At 51.8% G+C, this 12901-nt stretch overlaps 1 protein-coding gene across 1 annotated transcript; it reads right to left on the bottom strand.

Annotated features, from left to right (window-relative positions):
- Nucleotides 1–2844: 2844 nt before the first annotated feature.
- Nucleotides 2845–7731, bottom strand: LOC142431710 (mitochondrial carrier protein SCaMC-3L-like). Its single transcript, XM_075536697.1, has 6 exons — nucleotides 7600–7731; nucleotides 7136–7288; nucleotides 6866–6970; nucleotides 4477–4644; nucleotides 4232–4379; nucleotides 2845–3017 (listed from the first exon to the last, which is right to left on the bottom strand). Exons 1-6 carry the CDS (start codon nucleotides 7729–7731, stop codon nucleotides 2845–2847), a joined length of 879 nt encoding a protein of 292 aa, XP_075392812.1.
- Nucleotides 7732–12901: the final 5170 nt, after the last annotated feature.

Below are 12901 nucleotides of genomic sequence, written 5' to 3'. Positions count from 1 at the left end.
CATGCTGCTGTGCCGTTGAAAAAACCTGCTCTCGCTCATCAGGGTTAAGAGTAGACGTAACGACGATATAAAGATCATCCATGTTAAGTCATACGTTTGTGTGAGGTTTGAAAGTCTTTAAAACAAGTAGTGGGGTCCTTAGAAAATGTCCGTAAGCATTTTTCTATTTGAGAAAGATCCATCAGGGAGAAGAGCGCATGAACTGGGATAGGGTCTTCCACCCCAAACAACAGGAGAGTGGAGGGGGTCCGGAGGGGGAGACAGATGTTTGGGGAGCTCTGAAGGCTGAGAAGGTGGTGGGGTTGGTTCCAGACTCATAGGAGATGGTAGGGACTAGGGTGGAGGATCGGGAAGTGTGAAGAACAAAACATCCAAGCTATCAGAAGGATGGGAAGTGTGTGCGGTGGTGGGAGGTTCCGGAGTTTGGAAGAGTCCACCACAGGGGATTGAGAAAGGAGGACGTTGGCTGGTTTGGCAGGAGGCACAGAAAGGGGGACGAGAGCAGAGGAAAAGATGGCATGAACGTACAGAATCTCAGACCATTCTGAGGTTTCATGACCGGAGTTGTGAACGTCGCGGAGAATATGGGAATGGAAAGTCCCATTTTCTGGCCAACGCGATCCTTGTTGAATTCGTATTGTGGCCCCACTTGGTTACGGAAATGGATCAGACCTTTAGGGCAGTTATCCGGAGCCAGTCCTAATTCAGTGAGATTGACCGGGAGGCAACCCACAAGACAGTCCCTGGGAGGATTGGACAAAGCATGTCCCATGATGTGTCAAACTGCAGGGGTCTGGACAGAGAAGGGTGGCTCCTCATTCCCCTCTGTCCCCCACAGCCAGGAAGTGGCCTGGTAAGGCTGAGAGGTGTCCCTGTCAGAGGTAGGGAGCCAGGAGGAGAGTCCTGGACGCTTTGGAACAGGAAGTATCCTTGATGCAGGCCTGCGGCATACTCGGCGGACAGGGATGAGCAGCCCCAGGACCTCAGAGAGGCCCAGGTCGATGGCTGCATAGGGGAAGACCCCCAGCACTTTGGTCAGTTAACTGCGGTAGAAGGCCCAGGACCCCAGTTCCCTAGGATCTTCTGGTAGCAGTCCTGCAGTCCCATGTACTGGCCCATCCGGCACAGGGTCAACTTCGTTTTCAGCACCTGGAGAGTACCGGGACCATTCTAAGACAAGAGACATCATGAGAAGCTGCCACCTATGTGGCAGTGGGGACTTCAGGCTAGACTGTGGTCAGCAGAGTTTCCAATCTAAGAAGAGGAAGAAATGCCTGCTAACCTATTCTCGCAAACCTGCCAATGAGATAGCTATGGAGCACAGAGGCCAGGATATGGGAACAGGCAAGGCTTGTTCTGTGGCTTCTGGGATCCAAGGAGTTGGTGCCAACAGGGTGGCACTTGATCACTCTCTCTGGATACCCTATCTCCCATTGCCACACTCCAAAAGGAGTGCTGCCTCAGGAGCAGCTATGGGGGCTCCCCCTGCTGTTGGCCCAAGCTCCTCCTCACCTCCATTGGATCAATGATGCTTTCTTTTCTGGAATATAGGTTTGATTTCTGGCACTAGCCATGCAGCCAGCCATTGAGCTCTCCTGTCCACACAGAATGTCTTACTGGCACAGGATGGCCCATGTAACCTGTGGGTGGGAGGCACAGGTGTCAGGGCCTTAGCAGTGCCCCTTCAACTCCAAGAGCCCAGCCCCCACTGCTACCTACCATGCCATGCCTGCTCACAGCTCCCTCCTGTTCCTAGGCCATGAACTTGATCAACTTGTGTGCCCTCTAGTTTCTCCCTTGAGGACGTTCATGTCATTGCCACAGCACAATGAGTGGACCGCACCTGCATTGACCATGCTCCACAGGTCCCCCAGGATATCCAGGTTGTTGGTTTTGCAGGAGTAGACCTGGGCAGGGACACAAGGGTGCTGGGAATGTGTCGCATACAGGTAGGTTATTCCCCAGGTTGTTCCCTCATATTATATCCAAACCTAAGATGCTGCTTGCTAACACATTGTCAATGGCTAGTCACTTGGAGGTGAACTGCTTCAAGGTTTCCTGCCTGAGGGCTATGGCCATCTAGAGCATTCAGACTATATAGTCTGTCCCACCTGAGATGGGGCCCACTCCCTGATCAGTGGGACAGTGGATTGTTCCCCTGAAGGACAGCCCCAAAGCCAGGTGAAGCCAACTCCAGGAGGTACAAGATTTGGCTGCCTTCTGGTCCTTAGAGGCCGCAAATCTTGTCACATGGATACTCTTAGTACCTGCTCTTACTGTGGCGTGTACACCCCTTGCCTGTCCCTTCCTATTGCAAGTATGCCGAAGGTACAACCCCTCCCATTTACAATGGAACCAGGGGGGCTTGCATGTCCCCAAAGTGTATATAAGCCCTGACCTGAAATATATCCCCCCTCCCTGCACGGATCTGACAGCTGAGATCCTGGACGTCTGAGAGGTGAGCAATTGAATGCCTCATTTTGTCTGATATCTCTTTCAATTGACCTAATTACACAACCGCCACTTGGCACCCTTTCATCCAAAGTTCATATACTCCTGGGGAGATGGCAGTTCTCTCCAAAGCCCCTCACCTGCATGAAGTTGTTGGGTTGGTTCCTGGGCCTCTGCCAGTGCATGTCAGAGAACTGGCCACCAGTCTGCCAACAGCGGTTTCCACCACATGCTGGCCTTCTACTCCTGCTCCTGGAGTTTTCAGGCACCTCCATGGACACAATCATGTCCTCCCCAGGAGAGCCTGTCAGGAGCAGCGGGTGTCACATCATGTACTGTTGAAGGGACTGTCCCCACCTAATCACCCCTATGTACCTGTGGTCTGGCTCTCACCTAAACTCCCAGGGTGCTTTTCATTGTTGTATAGACCGTGCAGCTGATGGCCACAGCCGGGATAACTTTTAATAGAGTGGGTGTTAGGCCTCGGAAGAGCCCCGGCCAGCCCTGCTCAGCCACGATGTCTCTGAAAATGGCCCGCATGGTGGGCTTTGAGCCCTCGAAAGTATCTATGAGGAATGAGGCCAAGTTATTACACATAGAATAAAGGAAGTGGGGGTGTTGGGGTGCTGATAGGAAAAGCATGGAGTCTGGAATGTTACAGAGGAAATGAGCTAGTGTGGAGGCGGCAACAAAAGACTTCATTCAGGGTGTTTTAAGGCGCTCGTGTAGGGAAAGGGTTTCTGGACAATTCCCCTGAAAGAGGTGACTGTGGTGAGGATGCCTATGTTTGGCTAGGGCCTTGGGCATGTGTTCAGGGGGCTTGTGGAGAGAGGCTTTGTCAAGGTCAGGGAGTGAGCTCTGGTCTTTTTTGAGAGTTTCAGATGGGTTGGGTTGTGGTGATTAAGGTAGTTGGGGAATTAGATCTGAGGAGTTGTTTTGGGGACCCTGGTGAGGAGGAGCTGTTAAAGGTGACGTGAGCCCAGGTGGCCCAGTGCGTTGAGTCTAGTCTACTCACCTCAAAGCCAGCAGTGTGTACCCACCAGTGCCTCTCTGGGAAAAAGACAAGGCTGTCTACTCCCATAATGGTTGAGGTACAGTCCCAGACACCCACAATGGCATTCCACCCCATCTTCTAGGGTTCCCGAGTCAGTGTCAAGTGATGAATGCTGAAGCTCTCTGCTCCCGTGAGGATGGACAACTTCAGAGACCTTAAGGAGTCATTCTGCTCTGTCCATTTGGGTCAATGTGAATCTCCGGATAGAATGTATGGTGCAGGTGTGTCATGAGTCTATTTGAGCAAGCTGGCCTCTTTGGGAGTGTGAGTCCTGTGTCCTGGGGTCCCTGCGTGGTCTATCCTTGGGACATTGGCTCAGCTTCTAATTGGAAGTTTGAAGTCCACCGATATATGCTAGGGAAGGAAGGCCTAGAGATGCCCTTCCCCAAACGGGGCCCTCGAAACAGCCCTGGGTTTCCCAACTTCCCTCCGACACGGGAATGTGTAAGTTGGCCACCATCTCCTCAGCAAGTGTTGTGTCACAAGGTCAGGAGGAAAACATGCACGGGGTGGGGGCGGGGTCGAGGTGTGTGTCACCCAGGACTAGATCACCTTTGGGACTGAGGGAAAATGGCACAGGATGTTAAGATTTTTGGGGAAGTATGAGTTCTAGGCATTTGGATGGCAGCCTAAGAGGTCAGGGCCAAGTAAGGAGAATGGGGGTGTGGGATGTGCTGAGGGCATTTGGTGGGGCCACAAAGTGGGTCTCATCAGGGGCAGGCAGACCTTTTGCTTGGAGCTTGGTCCTTAATAGCGTCAGGGGATAGCTAGCCATCTGGCCACACACTGTGGACACCGTCTGTGTGTAGATGTTGTAAGCCTGGCTGTGTTCTTCGTTATCCCCTCTGCTCTTTACCCGTATGTTGTTCATCATCTGCAAGGGGTAGGGGGCCAGAGAAGGCTCAGAATTGGCCCTAGTCCTGGGCCACATCAATGCCGCCTACAGCAACCTCACCCCCACCTCTGCCAACCTTATTGACAGCCAGGTCAGTGAAGGCATAAGGGATGATGCCAAGCATGTTGGGCGCATAACCCCTATAGAACGCGGCCGGGCCTTCGCGGCGAAGAATCTGGCCGACGCAGTCACCTAGGCCATCGTATTGGCCTGTGCGTCCCAGCGTGAGGCGGATCTTCAGCACCTGTGGAGGCAGGGAGGCCAGGGAGCTCCTGTCAGTAGTCTCATGGGGGACTCATGCCCTGTCCCTGTGCAAGGAGCCCTGTTGGCACAGCTCAACAACGGGGTGGGCCTCCAGGCCCTCAGAGGTCGGTGAGACTGTCCACGGTCGTCAAGGGGACACTGGTGAGGAGGGTCCTCAGAACCCCTATGGGCATCCCTGTTCTGGGGCCCGGAGAAGTGCAGTGAGTGGGATATATGGGGCTAAGTGCCCTGGAGCCAGCCCTGCCTCAAATCAAACACCCGCCCCAGGGAAACAGACACTCACTCTCCAGGTTTGTTAACCTCATCTGTCAGGAGGCAACCCCCCAGGGTTTTATACACGAGTGTGGCAAGTAGATGGCCAGCCCTTGCTTCCTGGTTTATCCGGTACAAGAGTTGTGCCCAATTTTACTTTGCTTTCTACCCCCTTTCAGAACAAAATCATGACCCGCTGGCAATGCAACACTTTACTACTAAAGCCAATGGTACCACATAATGTGTAGGGATCTGTTTCTGCAGCCTCACTGGGTCTTCTCAGCACGCCTCCCTCCGTGCTCCCTCCAGGCTCAAGCCCACCCACTCTGGGAAGCTTTGGTCTAGAAGCTCTGCTGAAACCATTCCCGTCCCGTGCCAGCCTTCCTGACTGAAGGGTGGTAACTGTGCCTCAGGTGTACTGTCTGGGATTGTATCCCCAGCCATATCTGGTCTCATCAACTACACGCTGGACACCAGAAACACAAAACAATTGATGTTCACGCTCCCTGAACCACACCAGCTGTGTCCCCACATTCATATGAACACATGAGCAGAGGCAGGAAGACCGCAGGGTTTCAAACCAGGGAAGTTGTGCTTCAACGTCGGATCCCCTCCCTGTCTTCAGGATTCCATCCTGTGTGCAGACAGTGATCCCAGATGCTGGGCGATGCCAACAAGTACGTGGAATCAGGAGCCGAGCAAGGCCATTGAGCAGCCTGCCGGGTGCCAAGGACACAGCCTTGCTGGCTGGGAGGAAAGTTGACTGGAAGTACTTACCGATGAAGATCAAAGACTACAGCCGTCAGGATGGATGGCACCCCAACACAGAGGAAACCAACGACCTCAAAACTGGACCAAGAAACAACAGAGTGACGCAAAGAGCAAAGAGCAAAGAGCAAAGCAGTCAAGGGTTTCCGTCTGGCTCAGATCTGCCACTAGCTCCCACTGGAGCCGCAATCAGGCACTCAAGGGACAGGCTGCCTTGGGCACTTGTGCAACACCCCTCTTGAGAAGTGTCCAAGAGCCACAATGCCACAGGCAGGACTCAGCTGGAAGCCATGGTGACGTCATATGCACATAACAGTTGGGCAATCAGTCTATGCCTAAGAAAGACGGTATTGGCAAGAACAGTATCTGGACGATGGGATCCCCGAAGGAGGAGCCCGGCTTAGGGCAATGCCAGCAGAGGCTTCTGAGATGTGAGGACAGCAAGACTTTGGCTGAGTGACCAGGAAACCCAGTGGTGATAAAAAAAGATGTCCTGGTTGCGAAAGGAGGAGGTCCGTAAAACACAAGGGCCAGCTTCCCAGAGATGGATTAACAGTATCCCCAAAGGGCACTGAGTGTCTCTGTCCGAGCAGTGTTCCCTGCTGTCATGCGAGTGCTTCCTGTGAGGTGCTGGGGACTCGGTTCTGACTCACAGGGACTCAGTGGAGCAGCAGGAACCAACCCAATCGTACATCATCTTAACTGTGCTTCTGATGTTTCTGCCGGGCTTGCAGCCACTGTATCCACCCATCTCCTTGTGGGTCCTGCTCACTGGACAGGAACATGGCCAAAGTCTGGGAGCCAAATTCTCGCCATCCTTGCCTCTCAGAGCATTCTGGCAGATCTGGGAGTTCATTTGACAGTCCGGGGAACCGACCACATCCCTCACCAGCACCATCGTTCAAGGGCATCGATGCTTCTTCAGTCTTTCTCAGTCAAAGTCCAGCTGTCACGTGCATAGGAGGAGCCCAAGAATGCCATGGCCAGGTTACCTAGCATCACAGCCAATCTGACAGTAACCACCAACCAAATGGAGCCGGCAGATCATGTGGCGGGTCCTGGTGAGGGTCGAACACGGTGCTTTGTGCAGGATGCCTGGTTCACACGAGTCATTGCGCAGTAGGTAGGGGCTGCAGTCGCTTCATTGTGCGAGGTCGTCCACTGAGCAGGCTCTCACTTACCTCCAAGGGGTTGATGAGCGTCTGGGAAACGGCCACCGCCAGAGACCCCGCCAAGACATCCTCCTGGAAGATGGGGTTTGAGGACTCCCCGAAGTGAGCTTTACACTGCGGGCCCGAGCGAGGAGAGAGGAAGGTGAGCACAGCTCCGGGGCCTTCCAGCCTCAAGCCCACCTTGGAGAGGGCCTGAGGACTCGGACAGGAGACAGAGGGCTGGGAAGGCGGGCTCGTGTGATCCGGAGGGCGGGGCTGTAGACACCTATCACTTCCTACCTCTTCGAAGACGAGAAACTTGATCCCATACTCAGGGGCGATCTTGAGCACGTTTATACCATTGCCGCGCCACAGCGAGCGGAAGCCTCCCTCCTGGATCAGGCTCCGTAACCCCCCCAGCAGGTTCATAAGGTGTTTTTTGGAAGAGTAAACCTGAGGGTGGAAAAGACCTGACCCTTGGACAAACCCCTCCCCGATGCCCTCTCCATTCTCAACCCAGCCCCACCTGCAGCTCCCAGCTCCTCGGATCTGGGTGCAGCCAGCGCCAATGAAAAAATCAGGCTCCCCCCGTCACTCCAAGCTTCCCCCTCACCTCTGGGCTCCATTGCTCGCCCTTGTCCCCATCCACCAAAACCACAATCTCCTTCCTGTATCCCCAACAATACCCTAGAGCCCCACCCTGAAACCGGGAAAGCCCCGCCCACTAATGCCCATTGGCTGGATTGGAGGCCCCACGCCCACACCTGCATGTGCACTCGGGTCCGGTCCAGAGGGGCGGTGCTGGTGCGGGACACGGTTCCCGCGACGGCTCCAGAGAGCAGAATCTTCCACCAGGCCCCCTCCTTGTCCATCCTTGCGTCCCCAATGGGGACCATCAGGACTTCTCCATTATCCAACAGCTGTGGGCCAGATAGAGATCCCCACCCAATGTCATGGGCTCTCCTCTCCTTGCCCAGGTCGGAAGCTCATGCCAATCCATTCTGCTTGGTTCGGGACACTGGGCTCGCCTAGAGGGGCTTAGGAATTGAGGTATTCTACCCAAGAGATACTCGTGGCAACTCTTAACCAGCGTCTTAATTGCGGTAGGTAAGCAACCCACTGCTCGCCCAATGGTCATCAGTCCACATCAACCAGCAAGAGAAGACAGATGTGACAGACGCATTCTCCTGCGTGGAGTCTTTCAGGGCTGAGCAGACTGGAAGCCTACAGAGGACAAGGCCAAACCCAGCCAAACCCACTGTCATCGGGCAAACTCCGACCAACAGTTGCCCTACCCGCAAAGTAGAACTTGCCCGGCAAGTTCCCGAGTGGGTCGATCTTTTTTGAATGATAATTTAAAATTTTCTTGATTTGGGAGTTTTTTGAGATGGCCCACCTTTGTGTGATAGTCGGCCTTTTCTGTCTTGCCTCACATTCTCAACATGCTGTCAACCACCACACTTGTGAGAGGGGCCCTGATGGCCTCCCGGGGGTCATGCATTTGGTCTGCTAACCAGGAAGTCAGCAGTGACTAATCCCAGCCCTCCACACGCTCCACAGAAAGATGAGGCTTTCTACTCCCTTAAAGCGCTCCAGTCTCCGGACACCAAGGGGCACTTCTACCAAGTCCTGTGGGGTCACTGTGAGTCAGCAGGGATTTATGGCAGTGAGTTTCCGACATGAGTGCAGAGAGGTTTCTGAGCCCATCTCTTTTGAGCTCTAAGAGACCACATGAAGCATAAATGGATGAAAAAGGAGACAGGGAGAGAGAGAGAGACAGAGAGAGACAGAGGACAGAGAGAGAGAACTCTGAATTTGAACTCCTAACTGGGTTCCTTGGTGGTGTCACAGGTTATGTGTTGAACTGTTAACAGTAAGGTCAGTTGTTCCTCCTCACCAGCCCTTTTTTAAAGAGAAAGTTGAGGCTGCCTGCTCTCTGAAAGCCCGCTAGCCTCAGAAACACCCTCTGCCCCATAGGCTCATTCTGTGTTGGAGGAATGCCCTCGGCCTCCTAACTGTGAGAGAATAGGTCGGTGCCTGACTGGCAAAGCCCCCCTTTTGACATGGACCTAGGGAGCTAAAGGCAGGGCACAGGCTGCTTTCGCCCTCCCCCACAATGTGTGCTGAGTCCCCAGTCTTACCTGCTGGTAGGTGGCAGGCTTTTGTTTGTGGTCAGCCACCTGGCTGAACACAGGCCCGGGAAGGAGAGTGTTCGGGGGATTCCAGTCCTGGGAGGGTGATGGGGGCGGGGGCATGATGCGAGGCGGTGGGGACGGACGCGGGGCTGGATTTTCGGGGAATAAAAATGTCGTGAATCTTTGCAATTGGGTGTTTGCCCAAGAGCAACGCTGTTGCTTCTTGTCAGGTAGAGTCGCCATTGTCGTCTCAAAGTAAGAGCTGTCTGCAGGGCCTTAAGTCCTCCTGGAGCCAGTGAGGTCACAGAGGTCCTTGTGAGCCCCTGGTGTGTGGCAGGAAAGCCCACAGCCCCAGCTGAGAGCCACCCCGCGGCGGCAAGCCCACCAGGCCCCAAGGGTGCTCACATCGCTCTCCGGAAGGGCTGGTGGCTTGAAGCCTCACACTTTAGGTTCACAGCTGAACCCTTGCCCACGTGCCCCATCGGGGCCCCTACCTGGCGCCCCAAACCTACTAATGTGTTACAGGGAAAACAAACCCATAAATAGGGTTGTCAGACTGGCCCGCTGCGCCCCCAGCGGTAGCGAGTAGAACTGTGCTTTAAAGGACTTTATTGTAGGTCTCTGGGCAGAAGCAGATCTCCAGGCTTGTCTCCCTGCCCACTTTGGGGCTCGTCCTCCAACCTGGAGTCCGGCCCCACGCATGGCGTCCTCACTGGTTCCCGAGGAGGAGTATGCCACAGGATTTTGTCCATGGGAACCGGTCAAAGCCTGGTTTATTCACTGAAAAGTGCCCGGTTTGAAAGTACCGAGAGGCCACCCCGTTTCTGACAGCTTGAAGAGCTACATGGTGGTGAAGCGCACCTGCTGCTGATTTTTAGGCTAGCTGCTCACCGCAGTTTTTCTGTCCGACAAGGACTGTCACAGCGACCTGACCGGGGGCAAGGTGGTTTGCAGATGGATGGAAGTGGCTGCTGGGATGGGGGGTTGGCGTAGTCACCAGCTCTTTCATCATCTTTCAGACATGGATCGCAAGGACATTCTACCAAAGCCCCTCTTCCCGGTGGCCTCAATGCCAGCGAGTTCACTGCTGGACCCGCCCAAGGATGTTGGCTCCTCCCTTTACTTCCTGTTTAGAGATGTAGAACAAGCAAATCAGTTCTGTGAGAAGCATACTCAGATTGTGAGGAGTTGTCTCATTTATTTTGGACTTACTAACAAGAGGGACCAGTAGCTGGGAAAGGATGACATGTTAGGTGTAGGAAAGAAAGCAGTAAGAAAGTGACCCCAGCGAGAGGACTGGAAAACTGGATGCAAGAGTCCAGTGTCCACAAACTGTGAGAATGCACAGGCCCGGCTCGGGCCTTCTTCTTTTGTACCCGAGGTTCCTATGGATTGGAACTCACTCCCAGAACTTGAAATCAACAAGCCATGGAAAACAAAAGCTGATGCGTTCATGGCATAAAAACTGACTGGGGAAGGCATCGTTTATATTTCGACTTATGCTTATTGTTTTTGTAAAATCTATGAGAAAAGCTCACAGAGCTGTGGATCACTTTCTTCCCAAGCATATTTTATTCCTTAACCCATTCGATGTGTTTCTAGTTGGCCTTAGGGAGATCATATAGCACTGTTGTGCAAAGATGAAGCCTACATGCCCCACACTTGGAGGCCAAGATGGAAATATCCACAACGACCATGAGCTCCCTTGGGAGGAAGATGGCCCAGACACTAGAGAACACCGGTATGCTATCAGGAACTTGGCCTCACGGAAGGTGTCGGGCAGGTTTTTGGCCAGGTACGCCAGGTATCCCAGGACACTGTAGAAGGGAAAGTGAGAATCCTGAGTGTGTGTCTATGTTTACAAAAGGACTTCACAAACAGAAGTGAGTTGGACTGAGCCCTCTGTACTGCTTTGTGGACTGATTAGCTGTCATATCACATATATATAAATATTCAAAAGAATCCATGTTTTGCTTCCCTAGAGAACCCTCTCTAACACAATCAAGTCAAGGTTTGAGCCAGAACTGTGAAAACGGGCACAGTGAAGACAACATCGAAGGTGATTTGAATGAGGCTGTGTTGTGACAGTCAATGAGGTGTAAGTGGCAAAGGATGCAATGGAGGAGGGAGAGGAGCAGGACAAAACTGAGCCATCCAGAGACTCCTATAGCCAGATAAGAAGTGAGATTAGCTCAGTTTTGCTTTTTTTTTTTTTCAGTTTATCTGCGTTTGATTATACATTCTCCTCACTGGGAACAAAATACAATCAAAGCAGCAAATATGCTTCCATTTCTGACAGATTCCTATGAATCCTGGGTAATAGCTTGTGCTACACACCGAGTGTGACATCCATAAGAAGAGAGCGATTGATAATAGTTCACTTGGGTTGTAAGAATGAATCATATTACCGTAGACAGCACTACTATTGGATAACATGCATTGGATTCTGTTGAGAGATCCTGCCTCAAAAGGGCCCAAGAGATCCTAAGTCTTAATGACCCTAAACACCAAAGGAGAACAGCCCCAGAGCTAGCAATTCAAAGAACTGCTTCTGGTGGAACCAGTGTAGGTTACTACGACGAACCATTTCAGTAGTAGGCAGAGCTTAACTGTTGCTTCACCTCAATTATAATGTATAGAAAGTACTTTTCAAATCCCCTGATGAATTTGATCATCATGGATGCACACAGACAGGTCTAAACAAAATGAAGATCTATCATTTTGATGAAAGTTAAATATAATACAATTTCTTTGCTGACATTAGGCCAAAGGAGCAAAGCTGACTGAACCCTCTGCTGACTGACATATTGGATGGCCATAACTATTCTCCAGCTGTCCCATGTCACTACCCCCTGGACAGCACACAAAGCCACTTTGGTAAGCATCCTGCCTCTGAGTAGGTCATTGCTTCATTTGTCTCTTTCCACCATCCAGGTAGATGGCATGGATAGACTACACTCCTCACCACCACGTGATCACCTCCATCACCCATGACGTGAAAATCCCATTCCCTGTGACCTAGGCCATCTGAGATCTTATCCTTCATGATCATTAACCTAATCATAAGACTATAGGTCTCTCAGGTGTATCAGACACCCCAATACTTCCCTTTACCTTAATCTCTACCCCAACCTGACATCATAAAAGACCACAAGGTAGTAAATAATATATGACCGGAAACTGCCCCCAACTGCTCAAAACTTCTCTGCTCCTCAGAGTCCTGATTCCGCCAAAGACAAGAGATCGATCCAGCCATCTTCTGTTGGCATGGCTGTTGCTCTGTGTTCTAACACTCCTATAACCTCTCCCTCTTTGTGCTGTGCACTATTCTTATAATAAATCTTTAATAAGACTTCTTAAACAACTGTGGGACAAGTAATGACGAGGGAGAAATATGATTATTTTCTCTCTTTGCTTTCCATTGACTTTCTGTGTCCTCTAGTGGCAACATCTCATCAATCCACAAGTTAATGTCCACATCAGAGTCAAAGCTGATGGACAAAGCTTAGAACAGAAGCAGACATAAAATAACGACCCTGAGCTTCTTACTGTGCATTATTTTTCCTGTTTGTATTTTGAATACTTTTTTCTCTGGTCCACAAGAGAGAAAAACAGGATAGGCAAAGAACTCCTTGAGAAGAAAAACGAAGCTGGTGGTCTTGCAGTATCTCACCTCAAAACCTAGTATAAAGCCATTGTTGTCACCACAGCCAGGTATTCGTGCAGTGACAGGTACTTATTCGATAGGAAACTTGAATATAATGAATTAATGAGAATGGAGGAGGATATCTGGGGAAAGGTAGGTGAGAATGGTCACACCACTGGAGGGACATCATGCGTCAGCGACAATTGCTTGTACATGAAGTCGTTACTGGATAAATGAGTGTTTTGATGTGGATGTTCTCAACAAGGAAGAAACATTTTTGAAAAG

This window comes from Tenrec ecaudatus, chromosome 1 (assembly GCF_050624435.1).
Source record: "Tenrec ecaudatus isolate mTenEca1 chromosome 1, mTenEca1.hap1, whole genome shotgun sequence".
NCBI lineage: Eukaryota > Metazoa > Chordata > Mammalia > Afrosoricida > Tenrecidae > Tenrec > Tenrec ecaudatus.
This window is presented reverse-complemented; position numbering and strand designations above follow the sequence as displayed.